Source organism: Dama dama, chromosome 24, assembly GCF_033118175.1.
Source record: "Dama dama isolate Ldn47 chromosome 24, ASM3311817v1, whole genome shotgun sequence".
NCBI lineage: Eukaryota > Metazoa > Chordata > Mammalia > Artiodactyla > Cervidae > Dama > Dama dama.
Genome location: NC_083704.1, coordinates 19,467,364 through 19,490,889, shown reverse-complemented (window position 1 = coordinate 19,490,889; position 23,526 = coordinate 19,467,364). Strand labels below are relative to the sequence as shown.

The window sequence follows — 23,526 nt, the reverse complement described above, 5'->3', positions numbered from 1 at the left end:
AGTGCTGGGGGCGAAGGGTTCTTTGGGCTTTTTAGATGACTTAGGGGTGAATTGGATCTCCCAGCCTGTGACTTGGCTCTGAGCCTCTAACTCTCCAGTAACCTCTCACCTTGATGATCCACTGCTTCTTACAGCATCATTGCTGGTCCATGCCCAGTTGGGTTCCTGAACCTTCATTCCTTGGATGGGTTTGTAGGACCAAGTAGGCGAATAGTTAGACCTCACCTTACTGCTTTTGCCTATAAAAACTGCCTAGGTAAGCATTGCCTGGGGAATTGGGGTCCTGTGTGAGCAGTGGCTAGCCTTGGGAAAGGTCCAGATGTGTTCAATTGTCCGATAATTCATAAAACTCATTTTTAAAAAGTTAGTATAGGATCGATTTCCTTGGGAAGGCAAAATCAGTCCCAGGAGGCATGTGGGGAGAAGACAGAAGTTGATTGAATGGAACAAGGAGGAAGTAGGCATGCAGAAGTTCAAGAGCTGCTGAGCATCCTTGGGCTGGCAAAGTCTAACCTCTGGCATCGACTCTAATGCACGGAGTCCAGAAAGCTCAGTGACAGCAGGATTGTAAAATCGGTGGCAGGAAGCAGCTCTTAGCTTCAGGGGAGAAGCGCATTTAACTGTCTAAAGAGGAACCTCGGGGTCTGTGGTGACGAGGCCAATTAAGGTGATATTAATCTGAAACATCTTCTTGCTCAAACAAGTAGAGAACTTTAATTCTGGTGCTTATGTTCTAATAATCTTCTGTTTCTGTATTTTATTCCTTAATGAAATACCATTTTTCAAATCTAATGTGTTCTTCCAGTAAACACCTTTATGAAGAGCTTTATTTTTTCATTCAAACAATTTTAAATCCTAAGATATATAAACAAAGGTGTTTATTGTTGCATTGCATTAGTGAAAACTTCAAAATAATCTAATGTTGATCAATAGGGCACCTATTATGTAAATGGCTGGCCCACCTATATAATAGAATACCGTGCAGTACATAAAAATAATGAGGTGGAACTACTTATAGATAGGAAAAGATGTTTGTAGTATTGAATTATACAACTGTATTTTTGGTAAGATCCCATTTTTATAAATACCGAATATATATGACTAAATAAGCTTAGAAACTCATCTATAAAGAAGAGTCATCAAACTGTTAATGGTGTGTTCCTCTAAAGGTGAAACTTGCAGAGGGAAAATTTGATTTCCTTATCCATGTATATATGTACTGATCTGTAGCATATGGGTTTTCTTTACAGTTTTTTGTTTTTTTAGAATTCAGTTTCCTTTAAAACTGAACACCAGCAGAAAGAAAAAGATTTCAGGAGGAAAAGATCACTAGAGGCATCAGGTACTATAATTTTCTTAAACCGGATTCACCACTCCCCAGATTAAGCCAAGAAATTTGAAAAACCTGAAAAAAACAGAGATTTCAAAGTAGGCAAAATAGGCAATGGATGTTCCCCAACATCGTCTGCTTAAGAATTTGAACTGTGGATACACAGAGCCTCTGTCTTGGATGCATCTCGGAGGCATTGTCCTGAGTGAAAGAAGCCAGTGTGTCTAAAGGTTCCATAGAGTAGGATTCCGTTTATCTGACACTCTCAATATGGCAAAGCTATGGGGAAGCGATCAGTGGTTACCAGGGTTTGGGAAAAGGGATGGCAAAAGGAAATTGTTTTTGGTGAGGGATTCGCTCTGTATCTTGATTGTGGGTGATGGTAAACATGCCACTTACATGCCAAAATTCATAGAACTAGTCACAGAAAAGTGTATTTACTCTATGCTAATTTTTAAAAAGTAAAGCAGTAAAATAAAGAACAGGGAACCAAGGAAGGTTGTGTGTCTGACCCCCACATAGAAGCATGGCTGTGGTCTTCCAGTTGTTCAGCACCATCTAGCCATCCACTCTGCAGGTCTCACTCTCCTTGACTGAGCCCCAGAGGCAGCCTTACCCTCACCTCTGCCCATGATCAGTTCCTCCACCCACAAACTATAAGGGATTGTTCAGTTTCTGTCTGAGTAAATCCCATGTTCGGAAGCTTAGCATCTTTCAAGACTTTATGTTGGATTTGCATATATACCTTGTATGTAACTTCTCTGTAACTTCCACCAGTGGAATCTAGTCTAACTGGTAATAAGATGAACTACATCTAACCTCTTAAAACAACAGAAACTTCTGTATACTGCAGTAATATCTCCGCTCTCTCAGCATCTCATGTCTCCTCCTCTGAACTGCTGCTTTGCTCATCCAGCTACATGCTGTTTTCCAGACCCTCCACCTCTCCGGGCTCTTTTATCTGCTTCCTCATTTACCAGCATCCCTCTGGAAACACAGGGGCCAGAGTGAATGTGCTTCTGTGTCTGTCTGTGGTCTGACAATAGAGAGCAGAGCTGGCCCAGCCCTGTTGCTGATGCTAACGATTTGTTACTTAGTGACACTGATGGTCGCTTTTCCATCTCCAGAAACCATATAGCTCTGTGGACTTGAAGTGTGCAAACACTTCCTTTTTATTTGCTGCTGTGAAACCTCAACTCTCATCTCATTCTGCAGGAACAGGATCTTTGTCTTTTCCTGCAGAATTCCATGTGTATCCTGTTCAGTTGTGTCTTCCTAGAGTGACCATCCCAAGCTATCCAGACCACTTTTCCTCCTGCAGGGTTCTGGCATCTGGCATGTCTACTTTTCCCTCCAGCCTCAGGCTCAGACATGCCAGGTCTTCATCTCTGCCATCTTCATCTCCTAAAAGACTGGAAGAAGGGAGAAGTCTGAATTTCCTGGCTGCCCCATCACTGCTGACTCACGAGGGAAGCCTTTTCCCAGAGAAAAAAAAACGCCATCCTGTCCCCAAGCTTTCCTCTGCCTGTGTTCCTTTCTGAAAAGATGGCTCTTGTGTTCCGAATGTTGTCACTCCTTATAGGTGACTGTTAATTGTACGTAATTGTACACCGGTCTAGGTGGCTGGGGCAGAATGGCGCCGCCTAAATACAAGTTATCACACTAATTAGCATCACTGCATACTCAAGCAGGTTGGAACCCTCCCGGCCTCCTCCAGTACTCCATAGTGCGCAGTTACTATGAAATTACTACACATCTGCGTGATTATTTCCATAATTGCTGCACTTGAAAGGTGACTGCCGGTCTCTTCCACAATGAAAAGGTGTTAATTATGTTAATGATCAGGAACTCTGAAGCAGCTTCTCTTAGTGGGTCCTGGAGGGGAGATGTGCTGGAGTAGACAGAGAAGGCAGGTGGCCGGGGACCTGGTGCCAACGTGAGGGCAAATGGGCATGAAAGGAAGTAGAGGTTTTACAGAGAAAAGTGAGGAAAGTATCTAAAGGAAGAGCAAATTAGAAACGGTCACTGAAGCAGTTTGTTGGTGTGATTAAAAAGTGCCCTTGGTATAATGAGGTAGATAGGCTAGAGATTTGGTGCCGTTTGTTTCTGAACAAAGTCCCCTATGGTCATCATCTTTTAGCAGGTTGCTCAGGACGTGAGAATAAAGACAGAAGGTGCTAGCTTGCCCTTTTTCTTCCCTTTCTAGAAACCAGGGTTTTAATTCTAAAGTTCTTTTTTTTTTTTAATTCTCATTTCAGCAAATATAAATAAACTCCCAAAAGCAAAACTTCTGTGCTGGTCCACCTTATCAAATGCTTGAAAACACCAAGAGAGCCTAATGTATAAATGCAATGTTAACAAACAATGAGCTGTTTTATATAGTTATTCCTAAATTAGTTGATCAAGAGCCCGCATTCATTTCAGAGCCCTTACCTAAAGCATTGGGCTTTCATGATGGCTCAGCGGGTAAAGAGTCTGCTTGCCAATGCAGGAGACACAGGAGACGCAGGTTCGATCCCTGGGCTGGGAAGATCCCCTGGAGGAGGAAATGGCAACCCACTTCAGTATTCATGCCTGGAAAATCCCACAGACAGAGGAGCCTGGTGGGCTACAGTCCACGGGATTTCAAAGGGACAAACAGGACTAAGGGACTAAACAACAACAGTTCCAAACACGTAAAGGACTCATACAACTCATCAGCAAACAAACAGAAATAGCCCTATTAACAAATGAGTAAAGTATCAAAAGATTCAATTAGATATTTTCCCAAGGAAGATATACAGATGGCCAAAGATAGTAAAAAGATGCTCAGCATCACTAATCATCAGGGAAATACAAATCAAAACCACAGTATCACCTCATGCCTGTTAGGATAGCTATTATCCAGATGACATCAAATGCTGGCAAGGATGTGGACTAAAAGGGAGCCCTTGTGCCCTGTTAGTGGGAATGTAGGTTGGTGCTGCCATCCTGGGACATCTGCCCTGTGTTCTGAAGGCCTGGCTCTTGATGGGGTGAGCTAGGAGGGGTGGGGACATGCCCTCTGGGTTGGTGGTCCCTCGGGGTGCTAGTCTGGTTCACAGTGCCCCTGTCCTCCATGGCCTTCACTGTGTCCCTCCCAAAGCACCAGACGCTGTCACCATGTCTAAGTGACCTTGAAATAAACTGTCCAGCCTACCAGTCAGGGTGAAGCGACTTAGGGAGAAAGGAAAGAAGAAATGTCATTAAAAACAGCCTAAAATTTCTGTCAAATGGGTTTTGCATGTGACCACCAAAATGCAGACTGCCCGTGAGCTTTTCTTTTATTCCAGAGTCCCCCAACTTGTACCATATTGACCGTGAGATTCTTTTGCCTGAAGAAGCCTAATATGTTTCTTTTTACTTTTGTTTGCAACAGAGGAGGAAGGATATAGTAATCTACTATATATGTGTTCTTGTGTATATACAAGCACACAAATGGAACTTCCTTTAACTTAAGGTTAATACATTTTCTAACAAATGCAGGGTAATCTAGAAGAGGAGAATTGGGAATTGTAGCCGGCAGGCGTTTCAATCACGGATTCTAAATTGCACTTCAGTTAATAATGAAATTCTTGCAGGAATTAGCTTCAAACTTGTATTCAAGGATCGAATTTGAGGAGTTGTCCATATTGATTTGTGAGGTGTAACGGTGCCTCCCGTGATCCGAATGCTGTGAATTTGCTGCCTGCAGAGAGAAAGAGAGCACAGATCAGAGCAATCTGTTACTGAGGGGCCCCAGCTATACTAAAGCAAACAGCCCCAACTAGTGGGGGGGTCTGGGAGCCTAATCATTCTGTACAGTGATTTTTATTGCAGTATGAGAAAGCCTTGGCTTTATTTTATTACACACATAAAAGCATTATTTTATATCTCTATATAAGCTTGTGTGTGTATGCCAAAGTCGCTTCAGTCGTATCCGACTCTTTGCGACCTATGGACTATAGCCCTCCAGGCTCCTCTGTCCATGGGGTTCTCTAGGCAAGAACACTGGAGTGGGTTGCCGTACCCTCCTGCAGGGTAATCTTCCCAACCCAGGGGTAGAACCCACATCTCTTATGTCTCCTGCATTGGCAGGCAGGTTCTTTCTCACTAGTGCCACCTGGAAAGCCCCTATGTAAACATATTGGACATGAATTTGAGCGAACTTCAGAAGATGGTGAAGGACAGGGAAACCTGGTGTGCTGCAGCCCGTGGGGTCTCAAAGAGTCGGACACAACTGAGCGACTGCACAACAAATATAAACATATACATTTATCTGTACATATATGTACAGATATACATGCATGTACACAATGCAATTATGTGTATACACACTGTGTAAAATAAAATATATCATTTCATTAAAAACACCTTCTTCAGTGCCAGGAACTTCACTCCTCACATGCAGTTTGTGTCTCTAAAAAATCATTTGTAACCAAGACTGTGACATAAATTCTAGAATTTACTGAATGGATGAGTATTTGTATTGAACGTGTCTGCTTTATATAACATAACATAAAATCTGATTTGTTTTTTACATTTAATTGGAGTTTAACTCTTAGCCTTTCTTTTAAGAAACTGATGAATAATTTATATTTAAGTGTAAATATTTTTTGAAAAGTTTCTGTCTCTAGTCCACATATCAGTTCAGTTCAGTTCAGTTACTCAGTCGTGTCCGACTCTTTGCGACCCCATGAATCGCAGCACTCCAGGCCTCCCTGTCCATCACAAACTCCCGGAGTTTACTCAAACTCATGCCCATCGAGTCGGTGATGCCATCCAGCCATCTCATCCTCTGTTGTCCCCTTCTCCTCCTGCCCCCAATCCCTCCCAGCATCAGGGTCTTTTCCAATGAGTCAACTCTTCTCATGAGGTGGCCAAAGTATTGGCGTTTCAGCTTCAGCATCAGTCCTTCCAATGAACACCCAGGACTTATCTCCTTCAGGATGGACTGGTTGGATCTCCTTGCAGTCCAAGGGACACATATAGTCCGTCTTAATTCTTGCAACTTCCTGGGACATCCCTACCTCCTGGGCTTCTTTTAGATGTTCTCATTTTTCTGAGTGAACAAACTGACACTGTCACTTTTTGGAAAGAGGGTTTTACCTTGGGGATTCTTGAGAAAATCCTGCCATGATACCCATCTTACAGTCACCAGGGTCCAGCTGAGTGTACAGTGTCAAGCTGTATTTTAATGAAAAACATATCATTTAAACCATCAAAAGATTGTAGTTTATGCTGTGAAGAAATGAGGAACATTCTTGCCCTGTAACAAAGCCTACTGGTCGTTCCCTTTCTTCCTGCCAGTGTAGGCGATCTCATTTGGCTGATTACCTCCTTTAGAAGGATGATGCTTTGTTTTTATTCTCTTGGTGTTAATGTTTTCCCAATCTGTAGTTTTAGTACAAGGTTTCCTTCGTGCAAAAAGGAAGTGCACACCGTTTATCATGAGACGCTGGTTGGAAAACAGGAAAACCAAAGGTGACTCCTCTAAGATCATGGTGCACAGGGTGAAGGAGGAAGATGCCCTTATATTGCTTTTGATAAAGTGGAGAGAAAAATGCTACCCAGAGAGGGAGGGTACCTTTCATGTCAAGCCTTTGTTTATATATATTTACTGATTTTTGTTTATTTGGCTGTACTGAGTCCTAGTTGCAGTGAACAGGATCTTCAGTCTTCCTTGTGGCATGTGGATTCTTTAGTTGTGGCATGTGGGAATCTAGTTCCCTGACTGGTGATCAAACCCGGGCCCCTTGCATTGGGAGCACAGTTTTAGCCACTGGACCACCAGGGAGGTCCCTCAAACCGCTGCTTTTGCTCACACTGTTCCCCCGTTGTTCTTTTCACTGGTCCAGATCTCATCCATCCTTCTCGACCCCTGGCTCTTCCTGCTCTCTCAATAACTGTCGCACCCCTCTGCTGTCTTCACACTGAGTGGTTGGTCCCCTAAATGACACTTAACCCTCTGTACCTGATGGTAGTTCTCTGCGCCCTGTTGTCTCAGATTATTGAGTTCCTGTTAAACCTTTCGCATCTAGCCTCCTACATCTCATGCCTTTGCATACTTCTGTGTGGAGTGGGCTTTCCCGGTGGCTCAGTGGTGGAGAATCTGCCTGCAGTGCAGGAGACCCGGGTTTGATCCCTGGGTTGGGAAGATCCCCTGGAGGAGGAAATGGCAACCCACACCAGTATTCTTGTCTGGAGAATTCCATGGACAGAGGAGCCTGGCGGGATCCATGGGGTCACAAAGTGCATAGAGCAGATACTCCATAAATGCACTGAATGTGGTGAAGGATCTCATAAGATGTCCAGTGGTACCCCTGTTGCTCAGCTTAGCTTTCTGATTCTGCAGAGAACTGATGAGTGTTGAATAATAAGAGATACAGTGGCGCTGAGCAGACACCGCCTCCCCGCAGCCATGCCCCCGTCTTCTTTGTGTCTCCAGCCCAGGCCACGTGCGCCAGAGGTTCTCAGAACCCGCTCATTGAACTGAAAGAGAAAGGGCTGCCTTCTTGATGCTGTGGCCCCAAGTGAAATAGCTGCCATCTCAGAACCCAGGTCTCTGGTCGACCTGGCTTCCTGCGGGGCCAAACCCGCACTGTTAGCCATCGTTCCTGGAAGCATGAGAACCGAAATGCTGCCGGATCAGGGAACAGCTTGAGAGAACCAGGCGCAGGCTTTGCTGTATTCCCCTCCTTAGGGACCCAGGAAGTAACTAACCTGCACCATCTACCAGAAAGGGGAAACCTTTCATATCTTCTCTTTTTTTATATTTTTTTTCTGTTTTTCTATGTTTAAAATTCTGAAGTCTGTCCATTTTCTCTTGAACTGCAGTTATTTTTCTTGTTACTTTTTTGGTGACCGAGTAAAAATAATCCTAATACAAAGCCCCTACATCATCATACCTGCCTTTTACAACATCTGCAAGTGCTCATGGGAGTGAAACTGGGGAAGGGGTATCGGGGGATTCTTAGCACTCCCGCACCCAGCCCTGCCTGGTGGGTGGGGAGTAGGCAGGGCCACGGGCGCGGCTGCGGATCCCAGCCAGCATCAGCCCCTCGCCAGGTGAAGGACTACCTTTCTGTAGTGCAGGAGTGCTGAGACCGCGAGAGTATTTAGTCAGTACTGGAAGTCCTGATTGTCCGCAATGTTCATTTCTGTCTTGGAGCTGAATTTAAAGTCTCTCTCTTTAGACAGACTTACCTGGCCCATGCTTTGTTGTTGTAGTTTGTTGTTATTCAGCTAGAAGTCAGGATTTGGTTTTTTCTTCTCCAATTTCCACTCACGCACAGAGAGCTCTTTTGTGTATGTGTATATTTTTAACTTACACAAATGACAGTGTACTATTGATAGTACTCTTTTTTTATGCTTTTTTCCCCAACATTATAAAACTTTATTTGTGTTACTATATGTACAAGTAGTTCTTTGCCTCTGGAATATATTAATAGATCTCAGATGGACTTGCAGGACTACACTTAGAGCATGGGCAGGCTATCTTTCAAGACGTACTGAAAGATAGTTTGACGTGATTTGACAGACTGGATGCACCAGGTTAAACTCCCTCCAACAGTGTTTTTTAGGACTCTTGGCTTCTGCACATCCTTGCAGGGTTTGGTTTTACCCAACTTTCTGTTTGCCAAGGGCTTATATCCATTTTAATGGGTGTCAAGTAATGACTTGTAAATTTAATTTGTGTTTCTCTGAAAATAAGTACTTTTGTGAATTTTCTATTCCTATCCTTTGCTCACTGTCCTGTTGGCATCCTTGGCGTTTTCTTGTTGATTTGCAGAGATCACTTATATGTTCTAGATATTTAGATCTAAAAATGGTAAATATGATCTCTATACCTGTCATGCTTGTCAGCTCTTCCTATGATGTGCTTCATTAACCAGAACAGTATCTGTTGTCTTTGGTGTGTACCTTTGGGACCTTGCTTAAGAATTCTTCCCCTTATCCCAGTCATACAGATAACCCATCTACCATGTGTCCTTTTCACCTTAATTTTCAAAATGTCATCCTGTAAGTCTTTGGTATACATTGATTTCTGTTTCTTTTTGAGTGAAGTAAAAAATCTCCACTCTGGTTTCAATATGGTTGCGATGTAGTCCAGCAAGTATGCTGAGCACTGGGTGATACGGGCAGAAGGAAGCATCTGCCATGTCTTTCTCTGGTGGTTCCCAGACTTCAGTGTTTGTGGGGATCACCTGCGAGCCTTGAAGAAATGCACATTCTTGATCCCTACCAGAGATTCTGGCTTACTATAAGGTAGTATCTCTCAAGGTACCAGCTACAGACCACCTGCATCAGAACCACTTTGAACTGGATAAAAAGCAGAGCCTGATCACAGATCTAGTAACAGATGGATGGGATGGGGAGGGAGGTAGGAGGGGGCTTCAGGATGGGGAACACGTATACCCGTGGCGGATTCATGTCAGTGTATGGCAAAACCAATATAATATTGTAAAGTAATTAGCCTCCAATTAAAATACATAAATTTATGTTAAAAATAAAAAAATTAAAAAAAAAAAACACTGTCCACAAAAATTCAAACAAGGGACTTAGAGCAAAGGGAATGCCAGGGAAAATTTACCTGCAACACCCCCAACCCAGCTTTTAGAGTGGCGGCAGGGGGGTCTCACTGGCTGTGAGGGAGCCAGGCTTCTGTATGCAAGAGTTGTTAAATATTTTAACCCAGCTCTAACCCAGCTCTCTGTACACGAATGCTGAATTTGTAAAAGACACGGGAGACTAGAAAAGGATTTTTCAAGGCTGTTGTTGGTTTAGTCGCTAAGTCATGTCCAACTCTTGCGACCCCATGGACTGTAGCCCATCAGGCTCCTCCATCAGTGGGATTTTCCAGTCAAGAATACTGGAGTGGGTTGCCATTTCCTTCTCCAGAAGGCTGTTACCACCCTGTTAATACCTCTGTTAAGACTGCTGTTAATACCTCTCATCTTATTGTAAAGGAGCCCCCTGAAGTAGTAATGGGAATGTGAAATCTTGGGAGGAAGAACCTTCTCAGGATCCAAATTTGCTGTATTTTAAAGGGAAGAAGTGAGACCTGGCAGTTAAAGTTCATGGACTGTTTCCAGGCTTTAAAAAAAAAAAAAAAAGTCAGATATAATTGCATTAAATTACTGAATCTCCAAATGTGTTTTGAAACAGCCTCAATGCCTTTTTTGAAGGACAGGCTTCTTAGAACCAATTCAGTAGCCTGTTCAAAACTGAGAAGCATTTTGGTCCAGGACCATGGCAAGTGACAGCTATATGCAGTGCCTAGCCTGGGTTGTGGGGCTGGGCAAGGTTAGTGGGGATCCCTTTGGTTCTACAGATGCAGAGGAATTTATGCTAGATGCATGAGGCTCCTGTGGACCCAAGCACTGTCCTTGTTACTGAAAAATAGAAATGCGCTGTGATTCCAACAGTTGACTTATATTATCACATTCATCTTCATCATCAGGGTAATAATAGTGATACCCTCTGGATTCATACAGCATAGTTTACATAGGACTTTGCACTAGATTATCTCATAGTCATAATGGCTACCTTTTGTTGAGTAGCCACAATGAGATGGAGGTTTTATGTTTATTGCCCTTAGACCTCCCGAGAAATCTGTACTTTTATAGTTAGGGAAACAGAGGCTCAAAACCACTAGGAGAATCGCCTTTAAGTCTCATAACCAGTAAGCTGCGGAGCAGGACTCAGAATTCAAACAGCAGATTTTCGAATCACTTGTGGCCCATTCTACAGTGTGAAGAAAATTCAAGTTTTTTTTTCATTTAAACTCTGAAACATTTGAAATTTAGCATATTTATATCACTACTGAGTTTTATGAACAGTAAGTTATGAGAAAGTTCTGTGAGAACTGGACTGTAAAGAATGCAGAATGCCAAAGAATTGATGCCTTCAAACTAGTGCTAGAGAAGACTCCTGAAAGTCCCTTGGACAGCAAGGAGATCAAACCAGTCAGTCTTAAGGATGATCAACCCTGAATATTCACTGGAAGGACTGATGCTGAAGCTCTAGAATTTTGGTCATCTGATGCAAACAGATGACTCATTGGAAAAGTCCCTCATGCTGGAAAAGATTTCAGGCAGAAGGAGAAGAGGGTATCAGAGGATGAGACGGCTGGACAGTATCACTGATGCAGTGAACATGAACTTGGACAAACTCTGGGAGATGTTGAGGGATAGGAAAGCCTGGCATGCTGCAGTCCATGGAGTTGCAAAGAATTGGACATGACTGTATGACTGAACAATTTGAGAAAGTTTTGTATCTATATACATGAAGAAACCATTATGGAATCCACAGGTAAAAGCTTGAGCTCTCCATTTATTCAGTGACTTAGGTGCCACCTCTTATTAATTCAGTGATTTAAGGAAACTTATTTGACCTCTCTGATGTCAGTTTCCAGATCTGTTACTTGGTTAATATAAGTACCTATTTCATATAGCTCTGAGGAGGTTTGCATGACCTAATACATAGAAAGTATTTAGAAAAGCATCAGGTACCTGGTAGACAATAGATGTTTGAAAAATGAGTATGGTGATATGTTGGCATTTGTCTTGGCATGTAGGAGATGTATGTGCTCTGACCACATACCAGGATATATTTAGTCTAGTAAAAGGATGTGTGCACGGGTTTCTTCTTTTTTAACAGACCTTGATTTTGAGACAGCCACAGACCAGCAGGTTCTCCCTTTTGATCTGGGCTCTCCCCAGTTGGATAGCATTTAAACACCTAACTTGACTTAGCAACTGAACAACAGCAACAAAATGCCTAACTCTTTCTTGATAAGTTATGATATGACCGTGCATATATGACATGAAAAGCGCTTTTAAATCCTTAGAGCCATTAAGAGCTCAGCAGAAACAAGATGTCCTAATACTCTTATGATGGAAGTCATCTGGTTTGCAGTATAAATTGCAATCATGAGCACCCCCCTGTACTAGTCCACAGAGCACCCCCCCACCCAGAAGAGATGCCCTTGGACACCTGAGAAAGAAACATAATGTGCAGGTCCATTCCAAAGGCTGCCTCAGTCTCCAGATGGCCACTTAAATGTCTCTGGGGCCATCTTGAACTAGTTTTAACATTGTGTTCAAGTTAAAAGGCCTTAATCAATGATGACTTCCCTGGTGGCTCAGACGGTAAAGTGTCTGCCTACAATGCGGGAGACCTGGGTTCAATCCTTGGGTTGGGAAGATCTCCTAGAGAAGGAAATGGCAGCCCACTCCAGTACTCTTTCCTGGAAAATCCCATGGACGGAGGAACCTGGTAGGCTACAGTCCATGGGGTCACAAAGAAGAGTCAGACACGACTGAGCAACTTCACTTTCACTTTCAAGTTAAAAAGGGACCTTCACACAATGAATATCTAAACTCATTTTCGTAGACCTGTTTCAGCTAAACGTATCTTTTCAGACACAATCCTTTATTCCTCAGAATTCATCCTAATAGATCCAGTGGTACTGACCCCTCTATCGTTCTTTTTAGAACAAAATTAGCACACTTGGAATTAAGTTTTCTAAATGAATCAGTCATCTTCTGCCAGTTAAGGCCTCTTCATTCCAAATGCTGCCCGGTTTATTTGAAAGCGGTGATTGGACACAGTGTCAATCAACAGTGTCCAAGTTGTTTTTCTAGATTTTTTCTGACCTCACAGACCACACTGCCAATTGCCTTCCGCCCTCTCTCTGAGATGACTCAGGTGGCCTGCTGACCCTATTCATCGAGATTTCCCTCAGGGCCTATCACAAACCCTCCCCGACTTTTCTTCTACCAACATCGAGCACAGTATCCTAACTAGTGTTAGGCAGCTATAAACAAATCTTCATTTGTGGCATTTCTCCCAGTACTATTTATAATGTAAAGTTTTGAACTAAAAGCTAGATAAAACTATGCATGCTTACTGCATACAAAACCAAACCCAAGTATTCATTTTTATGAAAATATGCAAACAACCATTTAAAAAAAAAAAAACTAACCTAACAATCCAGTTCAAACAGATGTGTACTTCTTAAATTATAGCATCAAACTTACACTACAAACTGAAATTACGTTTTGAGACCCACATTTTAAAAATACCCTCTCAACTCTCTGCTCCAGAAAAGCAAAACCCCGTCTAGTACCACTTGCCACTTACCCACTCATGGAATGGAAGAACAGAAAACAGGGGCTTGTTTTCTCCTGTCTTATTTTTTTCCACCTATGTTTTCCTTAATTAGCATTTTCTCAAGAGAGAAGATAAAGAGTTGTGAGCCATTTTTGCCTTAAAATGCATTAATAATTTACCTCGGTCCCTGGGACGACAGCATAGGATATACCCATTAGTTAAAGGGTCAATAAAACCGCATCCACAGGAGAAAGGAGGTCCAGTGACTCATTCCCTGCAGCATGTGTGAGTTAACAGTAAACAGGTATCAAAGGAAAGGAGTCAGCAGCAACTTTCCCAACTGCAGGACCAGAAAGTAAGTCTTTCTTGTCTGTCATCACGGGAAGTTATTCTAGTTGGGTGACAGAGCCGCAGTCTATGGTTTAGATGGCAGTGGATGATAAATCAGAACAGCTTCTGGAGTATTTTGGTATGTTTCTTCATCAGAATTCCAATTCTGTTGAGCATCAGCCATTTATCCTGAGGTTCCTACTGTGATAAAATCAGTAATTTTTTGTTTAGAAGAATGTGTGTTTGACCAGGAAAAAAAATGGTGGCTGTGTCTTTGTCAGTGGCGGGGTGGGAGAAGGGGACGAGCACGGGGGGACATTGGGCTGGAACTGGCCTGTGTCACCTTCTCTTCTGTCACAGAAGTTTAACAAGCCCTTGTGTGAGATTATTTACCTGTGTGAATACCTAACTGGGCTTCCCTGGTGGCTCAGCTGGTAAAGAATCGCCTGCAATGCGGGAGGCCTGGGTTCAATCCCTGGGTTGGGAAGATCCCCTGGAGAAGTGATAGGCTACCCACTCCAGTATCCTGCCCTGGAGAATTCCATGGACTAAACAGTCCATGGGGTTGTAAAAAGTTGGACATGGCTGAGCGACTTTCACTAGCTGTAGGGGGACTGCTAAAAAGTGAAATGATTTGCAGCCAATTAAGCCGACTGTGCTCTTTTCCCCATGGGGGCCCAGTGTGCAATGGCTGCAAACAGCAGCCTCCTTGGTAGTGTATGCAACCTGTTGCCTGTACAGGTAGCCCTAAGGGACCTTGGAGACAACTCTTCCTAGTGGGCATTCATGACTGGCCTGCTGTTTCTCAATCTAGACTCCAGACAGGTATGCGTGGTGCCTTTGGAAAGCCCCAGGGCACAGTGGCCAGGGTCCACATTGGCCAGGTCATAATGTCCATCCGCACCAAGCTGCAGAACAAGGAGCATGTGATTGAAGCCCTCCGCCGGGCCAAGTTCAAGTTCCCTGGCCGTCAGAAGATCCACATCTCCAAGAAGTGGGGATTTACCAAGTTCATTGCGGATGAATTTGAGAACATGGTGGCAGAAAAGCGACTCATCCTGGACGGCTGTGGGGTCAAATACATCCCTAATCGTGGTCCCCTGGACAAATGGCGGGCCCTGCACTCATGAGCATCAGCTCTGTTCCCTCCTTAATCACGCTCACCAATAAATGCTATTTCCTGTCAAAAAAAAAAAAAAAAAGTGAAATGATAGTGTTTCAAAATCAGAATAGTTTGGATTGCTGAGAGCCTATTTTACATTAAAATATTCAGTCATATAAACATGTAAATGTTTAAAGGGAGTATTAATTTTTTAGAAAATATGTTTTTTAAGTTTCATAGAAAAATATGGGCCAAAGAGCAAAAGAAAAGGGAAATCTTCCAAAATGTTAACTTACTCACTTAACAAAAATTTGAGTTGCCTGTTATGGACAAGATACTGTTGTAAATGCTGGCACCTGGTGATGAACCAAAAAAGAAAGGTTCCTGCCTTAATGGAGCTTGTACATCCATTGTGGGGAAAAAGCATAGAATTCTAGTTTTTTTTTTTGAAGTGTAGCTGGTTTATGATATTATGTTAGTTTTAGGTATAGAATTATATGTTATTAGAAGGTAATGACTATAATTTGCCGAGCTGTTCAATATGTGCTTCTTGTTCATCCATTGTATGTATAGTAGTTTGTATCTCATTCCTACATTCTTAATTTGTCCCTCTCCCTCTCCCTTTTGGTAACCACAAGTTTGTTTTCTGTGTCTGTGAGTCTGATTCTGGTTTTTTTTCTTAACTGAAGTGTAGTTGATATACAATATTATATTTCAGGGGCACAGCATAGTGATTCACAATTTTTAAAGGTTATACTCCATTTATAGTTACTGTGAAAATATTGGCTGTATTCCTTGTGCTATCCAGTATATCCTGTAGCATATTGCTTTCATACATAGTAGTTTATATCTCGTGATCCCCTCCCACCTATTCTGCCCCTCACCCCTTCCCTGTCTCCAGTGATATCCACTAGTTTGTTCTCTGTATCTGAGTCTCTTTCTTTTTTGTCATATTCACTAGTTTGTTTTATTGTTTAGATCCTATGTGTAAGTGATACCATATAGTATTTGTCTTTGTCTAACTTATTTCACTTACCTTAATACCCTCCAAGTTCATCCACATTGCTGCAAATGACAAGATTTCGTTATTTTTTTATGGCTGAGTAGTATTCCTCTGTGTGTGTGTGTGTGTGTGTGTGTGTGTGTGTGTGTGTGTGTGTGTGTGTACCACATCTTCTTTATTCATTTACCTGTTGGTAGATACTTAGGTTTCTTGATTGTTGTAAATAATGGATATTTGGATGCATATAGCCTTTCAAATCAGTTTTCACATTCTTTGGGTATATAGCCAGGAGTAGAGTTGCTGGGTCATATGGTAGTTCTATTTTTAGTGTTTTCAGAAACCTCCATACAGTTTTATACAGTGGCTACACTAATTTACATTCCCACCAACAGTGTATAAGGGTTCCCTTATCTCCACATCCTTACCAGTATTTATTTGTGGTCTTTTTGATGGTAGTCATTCATCATGGTGGTTTTCATTTGCATTTCTCTGATGATTAGTGATGCTGAGCATCTTCTCATATGCCTGTGGGCCATCTGGATGTCTTCTTTGGAAAAATGTCTTTTCAAATTTTCTGCCCATTTTTAATTGGGTTGGTTTTTTTATATTAAGTTGTATGAGCTGTTTATATATTTTAGATATTAATCTCTTATAGGTCTTACCATTTGCAAATATTTTCTCCCATGTATTAGGTTGTCTTTTCCTGTTGCTAATGGTATCCTGTGTTGTGCAAAAGCTTTTAAGCTTAATTAGGTCCCATTTATTTATTTTTGCTTGTTTCCTTTGCCTTAGAAGACAAATTAAAAAAAATGTTGCTATGATTTGTGTCAGTGTTTTGCCTATGTTTTCTTCCAGGAGTTTTATGGGTTTGGGACTTACATTTAGGTGTTTAATCCATTTTGAGTTTATTTTTGTGTATGGTATTAGAAAACAGTATAATTTCATTTTTATATTATAGCTATGTAGTTTTCTCAGCACCACTTATTGAAGAAACTGTCTTTTTTCTGTTGTATATTCTTGCCTCCTTTGCCATAGATTGATTGACCATAAGTGTATGGATTTACTTCTGAGCTCTCTATTCTGCTTCATTGGTCTCTGTGTCTGTTTTTGGGCCCACGCTGTACCGTTTTGGTCACTGTAGCTTCGTAGTATAATCTGAAGTCTGGGGTGTGAAACCCCTAGCTCTCTTCTTTCTCAGGCTCATCTCAGCTGTTCAGGGTCATTTGAGTTTTCATAGAAATTTTAATGTTATTTGTTCTAATTTTGTGGGAAGTGTTCTGGTTCTGTGGAGCTGGGTTTGAGTCTCTGGCTGTAGGGCCCTGAGTGTGTCCTGGGGGTCCTGGGTCCAGTGCCTTGAGCTGGTTTGTGGGGTCCAGTCCTGGACCCTCTCACTGGGATAGCTAAGGGCTTAGGTTATCTTAAGGCAGGCTGCCTCCTGCTGAGTTGGGGCCCTGTCTTCACCCAGTTAGTTGTTTGGCCTGAGAGATGCTAGTTCTGGTGCCTCCATACTGGGTGGAAGTAGTACTGGGTCCTGAGGCTAATAAGCTAAAGGGAGGATTCCAAAATGCCACTTGTCAGCACCAGTGTCCGTGTGCAGAATGAGCTCGCTAAATGGCTGCCACCAGTGTCTGTGTCCCAGGGCGAGCTTTAGTTGCCCCTTCCTTCTCCAGGAGACTCTCCAAGATCAGCAAGTAGTTCTCACACAATCTCCTTTCATATGGCTGCTTCTGCCATATGAGATTTTGTGTGCATTCTTTAATAGTGGAGTCTTTATTTCTCACAACCCTCTGAGTCTCCTCAAAGTAAGTCCTGCTGGCCTTCAGAGCCAAACATCCTAGGGGCTTGCCCTCCTGACGCAGGACCCCCAGGCTGGAGAGCCTGTTGTGGGGCTCAGGCCCTTTCCTCCTTTGGGAGAACTTCTGCAATGGTAATTATTCTCCCGTTTGTGGATCGCCCACCCAGGGTTATGGGCCTTGACTATACTACATGAATTCCCTTCCTGCCCATCTTGTTGCGATTCCTTCTTTATATCTTTGGTTGTGGAAGAGCTTTTCTTACAGGTTCCAGTCTTTTTTTAGTTGATAGTTGTTCTGTAATTGTTCTGTTTTGTGATTTCGGTGTGCCCATGAGAGGAAGTAAACTCAGGCTCTTTCTATTCTGCCATCTTACAATCAAGTCCTCTGTTCATTTTTCTTCATTCTTTGTTTTCTCTTTGTTGTTTGGATTGTAGAATCTCTATTGATATAACTTCAAGTTTACAGTCTTTTTTCTGCCCTTTGAAATCTACTGCTGAGGGTCTCTAGTGAACTTTCTGTATCACTTCTGTACTTCTCAACACCAGAATTAATTTTTTAAAAAATTTCTCTGTATTGATATTCTCTATTTGACGAGACATTGTCATCATATTTTGCTTTGCTTCTTTAATCATGATTCCTGTAACATCTTTGAGCATATTTATAATGCTGCTTTGAAGTTTATTATGTCTGTTAAATCTAATATCCAAGTCCAGTCATGGTTTCCGTTGTCTGCTTTTTCTTCCTGTTTGGGTCATATTTATTTTTCTGATTGCATATGCATAATTTCTTGTTGGTAACTGGTATTTAAGATAAGTGAAAGTGTTAGTTGCTCACTTGTGTCCTACTCTTTGCTACTTCATGGACTGTAGCCTGCCAGGCTCCTCTGTACATGGAATTCTCCAGGCAAGAATCCTGGAGTGGGTAGCCGTTCTCTTCTCCAGAGGATCTTCCTGACCCATGGATCAAACTGGGTCTCCTGCATTTCAGGTGGATTCTTCACTGTCTAAACCACCAGGAAAGCCCCATTTAAGATATCATAGCAACTCTGGCTACTGTTCCCCCTTCCCTCGGAGCTTGTCATTGTTACTCACTTGCTTATTTGTTCAGTGATTGGCAAGTTATTGTAGTGGAGTCTGTTTCTCCTAACTCCACAGTATGAAGCCTTTCTTGGAGCTTTCTCAGGAGTGCAGCCTTGAATATACTTCACAGTCAGCCTGGGGTGATCCTGATTTTAGCAGCCTCTCTTTTCCTAATCTTTCCAGTAAGCTGTCTCCATTTTTGGTATAATATCCAGCTATGATCCTTTATTAATAACTGATTACTGTCTCTGTTTTCAAGGTGCTCTGGGGAAAAAAAAATTGTTCCACAGCACAATCCAAATAAATCTGGGCCCCTTCACAGGGGAGTTTTTGAGGCTAGTCTTGAGATTTGTTCTGACCCTGGGAGGGCTTCTCTGAGCCATCTGTCTCCTTGATTCTCTCTGGCAAAGAAGCTAGCCTGCAGTTTAGCTCGTTGCTGCAATGCAGCTACTTGCCTCCCCCTTGCTTGCCTCCTGCCAAAGGCTCATTTGTTTTTGAGAGCATCCTTAGACTTGTACTTTCTCAGTTCTAAATAAAGTCAGTTCATCTGGGAAGAGCTTTGATGTGCGTTGTTCTTATATCCTGCCTCTTCTCCTGGGCAAAATCTCTGAAGTTACAGATCTGGACCTGGGAGAGGGGATGGTGACCAGTTTCTCTTCATCCTTGTTTTATGGCTAGTGTTGGGTGGAAGACTACAGCCCCTGGCCTTCTCAGCTTACATATTCTGGAATGGAACCTCTTATGAACAAACTGGGGTGAGGGCCATCAGGGCACCAGTTGTCCTGGCAACCTGACCTAAGTCATCTGCTCTCTGAGTGGGAGCCGGGTGGAGAAAGGGCACTCCAGCCTCTCAGCTTTGATTTGTCAGGAATTTAGCCTCTGCAACACATAGTTGGGTAAGATGAGAAACACAGGTGGCTTGCCGCTGTTGGGGTGTATCATAGCCCTTAAGCAAAAAAGAGCCCAGTATTCTTGATGTACCAGCCTGGAGCGGAATCTCCGTGATACTGAGCTACAAAGGGTGAGGGATGGAGTAGTTGAAATGCCACATGGTTGAAATGCCACAGACTTTCACTGTTCTTGCTGAATGTTAGTAGGTTTTCTTGAATAACAGTTTCTTCATTTGCTGTAATCCTTTAAGACGATTTTAGACACTAATAATTTCTTCCAATTATGTTTGTTTTGCTGGGAATGGCCCATGAAGCTCCTCACACATTCATTCCGGAAGTTGGGAATACGATTTTTACTCAGAAGAACAACTACCGGCAAACTGATTAGACTTGAGCGTCTGGCAGTCATTTTCTCACAAAATGAATGAAGTTTGTCACTTCTTTTTTCTTAATATTTTTAAAAAATTTTACTTATCTATTAGGTTGGTACAAAAGTAATTGTGGTTTTTGGATTGTGAATTTTAAATCATCATACTAGGCTCAAACACATCTTTATTAATCAAAATAGGAATCATTACAATCAATACATTTTTTGCCAGTGAGAAATAAGTTTATTCTTGAAGCATAAAAATCTGTGCTTCAGGATTTGACAAACTCTTGGAAAGCATTTTCTGCCTCTTGATGGTTGTGGAAGTGTTTTCCCTGCAAAAAGTTGCCAAAATGCTTGAAGAAGTGGTTGTTGGTTGGCGAGAGGTCAGGTGAATGTGGCGGATGAGGCAAAACTTTGTAGACCAGTTCGTTCTACTTTCGAATCGTTGGTTGTGCGGTGTGCAGTGGGCGTTGTTGTGAAGAACTGGGCCCTTTCTGTTGACCAGTGCTGGCTGCAGGCCTTGCAGTTTTCAGTGCAGCTCATTGATTTACTGAGCGTACTTCTCAGAGGTAATGGTTTCACTGGGATTCAGAAAGCTGTAGTGGATCAGACAGGCAGCCAACCACTAAACAGTGACTATGACCTTTCTTGGTGCAAGTTTGACTTTGGGAAGTCCTTTGGAGTTTCGTCTCAGTCCATCCACTGAGCTGGGCATCTCTGGTTGTCATATACAATCCACTTTTTGTCGCATGTCACAATCCGATCAAGAAGTGGTTTGTTGTTGTGTAGAATAAGAGAAGATGACACCTCAGAATGATGATTTTTACATTTTTGGTCAGCTCATGAGGCACCCACTTATCAAGCTTTTTCACCTTTCCAATTTGCTTCAAATGCCAAACAACTGTAGAATGGTCCACACTGAGTTCTTCAGCAACTTCTTGTGTAGTTATAAGAAGATCAGCTTCGGTGATGGCTCTCAACTGTCATTGTCAATTTCCAATGGCAGGCCACTGCTCTTCTCATCTTCAAGGCTCTTGTCTCCTTTGCAGTTTCTTGAACCACCACTGCACTGTACATTCTTTAGCAGTTCCTGGTCCAAATGTGTTGTTGAGGTTGCGAGTTGTCACCTGTGCTTTATGACCCATTTTGAACTCAAATGAGAAAATCACTCAAATACGCTTTTTGTCTAACATCATTTCCATAGTCTAAAATAAATATACACAGAAAGTAATGTCATTAGCAAAAAAAAAATTAAGTGAGAAATGCATATTAAAATAATGTATAACATAACCACATTTATTTAAGAATGTATTCTAGTATTAAATGGCAAATTTCAACAGTGCAAAAACCACAATACTTTTGTACCAACCAGAAAAACATCTAGTTCTGTTTTATTGACTATGCCAAAGCCTTTGACTGTGTGGATCACAATAAACTGGAAAATTCTGAAAGAGATGGGAATACCAGACCACCTGACCTGCCTCTTGAGAAATCTGTATGCAGGTCAGGAAGCAACAGTTAGAACTGGACATGGAACAACAGACTGGTTCCAAATAGGAAAAGGAGTACGTCAAGGCTGTATATTGTCACCCTGCTTATTTAACTTACATGCAGAGTACATCATAAGAAATGCTGGGCTGGAAGAAGCACAAGCTGGAATCAAGATTGCCGGGAGAAATATCAATAACTTCAGATATGCAGATGACACCACCCTTATGGCAGAAAGTGAAGAAGAACTAAAGAGCCTCTTAATGAAAGTGAAAGAGGAGAGTGAAAAAGTTGCCTTAAAGCTCAACATTCAGAAAACTAAGATCATGGCATCTGGTCCCATCACTTCATGGGAAATAGATGGGGAGACAGTGGCAGACATTATTTTTGGGGGGCACCAATATCAATGCAGATGGTGATTGCAGCCATGAAATTAAAAGACGCTTACTCCTTGGAAGGAAGGTTATGACCAACCTAGACAGCATATTAAAAAGCAGAGATATTACTTTGTCAGCAAAGGTCCGTCTAGTCAAGGCTATGGTTTTTCCAGTAGTCATGTATGGATGTGAGAGTTGGACTGTAAAGAAAGCTGAGCACCAAAGAATTGATGCTTTTGACCTGTGGTGTTGGAGAAGACTCTTGAGAGTCCCTTGGACAGCAAGGAGATCCAGTCAGTCCATCCTAAAGAAGATCAGTCCTGGGTGTTCATTGGAAGGACTGATGCTGAAGCTGAAACTCCAATACTTTGGCCACCTGATGTGAAGAGCTGACTCATTTGAAAAGACCCTGATGCTGGGAAAGATTGAAGGCAGGAGGAGGAGGGGACGACAGAGGATGAGATGGTTGGATGGCATCACCGACTCAGTGGACATGAGTTTGGGTAAACTCTAGGAGTTGGTGATGGACAGGGAGGCCTGGTGTGCTGCAGTCCATGGGGTTGCAAAGAGTCAGAAATGACTGAGCAACTGAACTGAACTGAATTTTTATGTATTTTTGGCTGTACTGGGTCTTTGGTGATGTGTGCAGACTTTCTCCAGTTGTGGTCTGCATGCTTCTCACTTCAGTGGCTTCTCTTATTGTGAAGCATGGAGTCTAGGGTGCATGGGACTCAGTAGTTGGGGTACACAGGTTTAGTTGCCCCATAGCATGTGGGATCTTCCTGGACCAGGGATTGTACCCATGTCCTCTGCATTGGCAGGTGGATTCTTAACCACTGGACCATCAGGGAAGTCCCATGTCTGTCACTTCTGAAAAGATCATTGACATATTTATTGTCACAGATTGAGTTTTCAAGAAAAATTAGAATTATAGAAATGAGTCATCACCATTGAAGAGTTTGATAGCTTCCCAATACTTGAAGACTTTTCTGATGAGATCAGTTGTGGTATCCATGGATAAGACTTTTTTTTGGTATTCAATAATGAAATGTGTCAACACTTGGACACATCTTCACAGCTCAGGTGAACAGTGTCTTCAAGATACAAACACATGTTATTACAAAACTTTATGTAGTAAAAGATATTTAAAGTGTGTGGTAAGTCAAACAGTTTCAATGTAATAGAATATGAAAAGTTTACTGATATATTTCCACTTCTTATCACAATTATCCTTAAGAAACTACCACCTGTTGTCTTTTGGTATGATGTTAAAAAAGAATATTGACATGTCCAAGACATGTCTTGGAAAGACAACTATGATACTTCTCCATTTTCCAGTTTTCTGTCTATGTGAGTCTGAATTTTCTTCATGTACTTCAACCAAAATAATATACCCAGCAGATTGAATGCAGAAGCAGATATCAAAGTCCAACTGTCTTTTTATACACCAGACATTAAAGAATTTTCAGAAGTGTAGAACACTGCCACTCTTGTTGCTAAATTTTCTTGTGTTGAAAAATGCATTTTTTAAAGTAAAACATTTGCTAATATGCATGGTTTATCATGATAATTTTTAATGAATTTACAAATGTTTTTAAATGTCTCAGCTTTAATTTATAGTATCGTAAATATTAATGAATATTTTTA

At 42.0% G+C, this 23,526-nt stretch overlaps 2 protein-coding genes and 1 non-coding gene across 6 annotated transcripts in view; all 3 read left to right on the top strand.

Annotated features, from left to right (window-relative positions):
* The window catches only part of ULK4 (unc-51 like kinase 4), a 524,814-nt gene that overhangs the window by 455,152 nt on the left and 46,136 nt on the right, over positions 1 to 23,526 (top strand). The window lies entirely within an intron of this gene.
* On the top strand, positions 14,409 to 14,543 carry LOC133046323 (small nucleolar RNA SNORA70). Its single transcript, XR_009690461.1, has one exon. It is a non-coding gene; the product is annotated as a small nucleolar RNA SNORA70 (small nucleolar RNA).
* LOC133046216 (large ribosomal subunit protein uL16-like) lies at positions 14,451 to 14,931 on the top strand. The gene has a single exon (XM_061129136.1). The coding sequence runs from the start codon at positions 14,494 to 14,496 to the stop codon at positions 14,902 to 14,904; it is 411 nt and encodes a 136-aa protein (XP_060985119.1). The 5' UTR covers positions 14,451 to 14,493; the 3' UTR covers positions 14,905 to 14,931.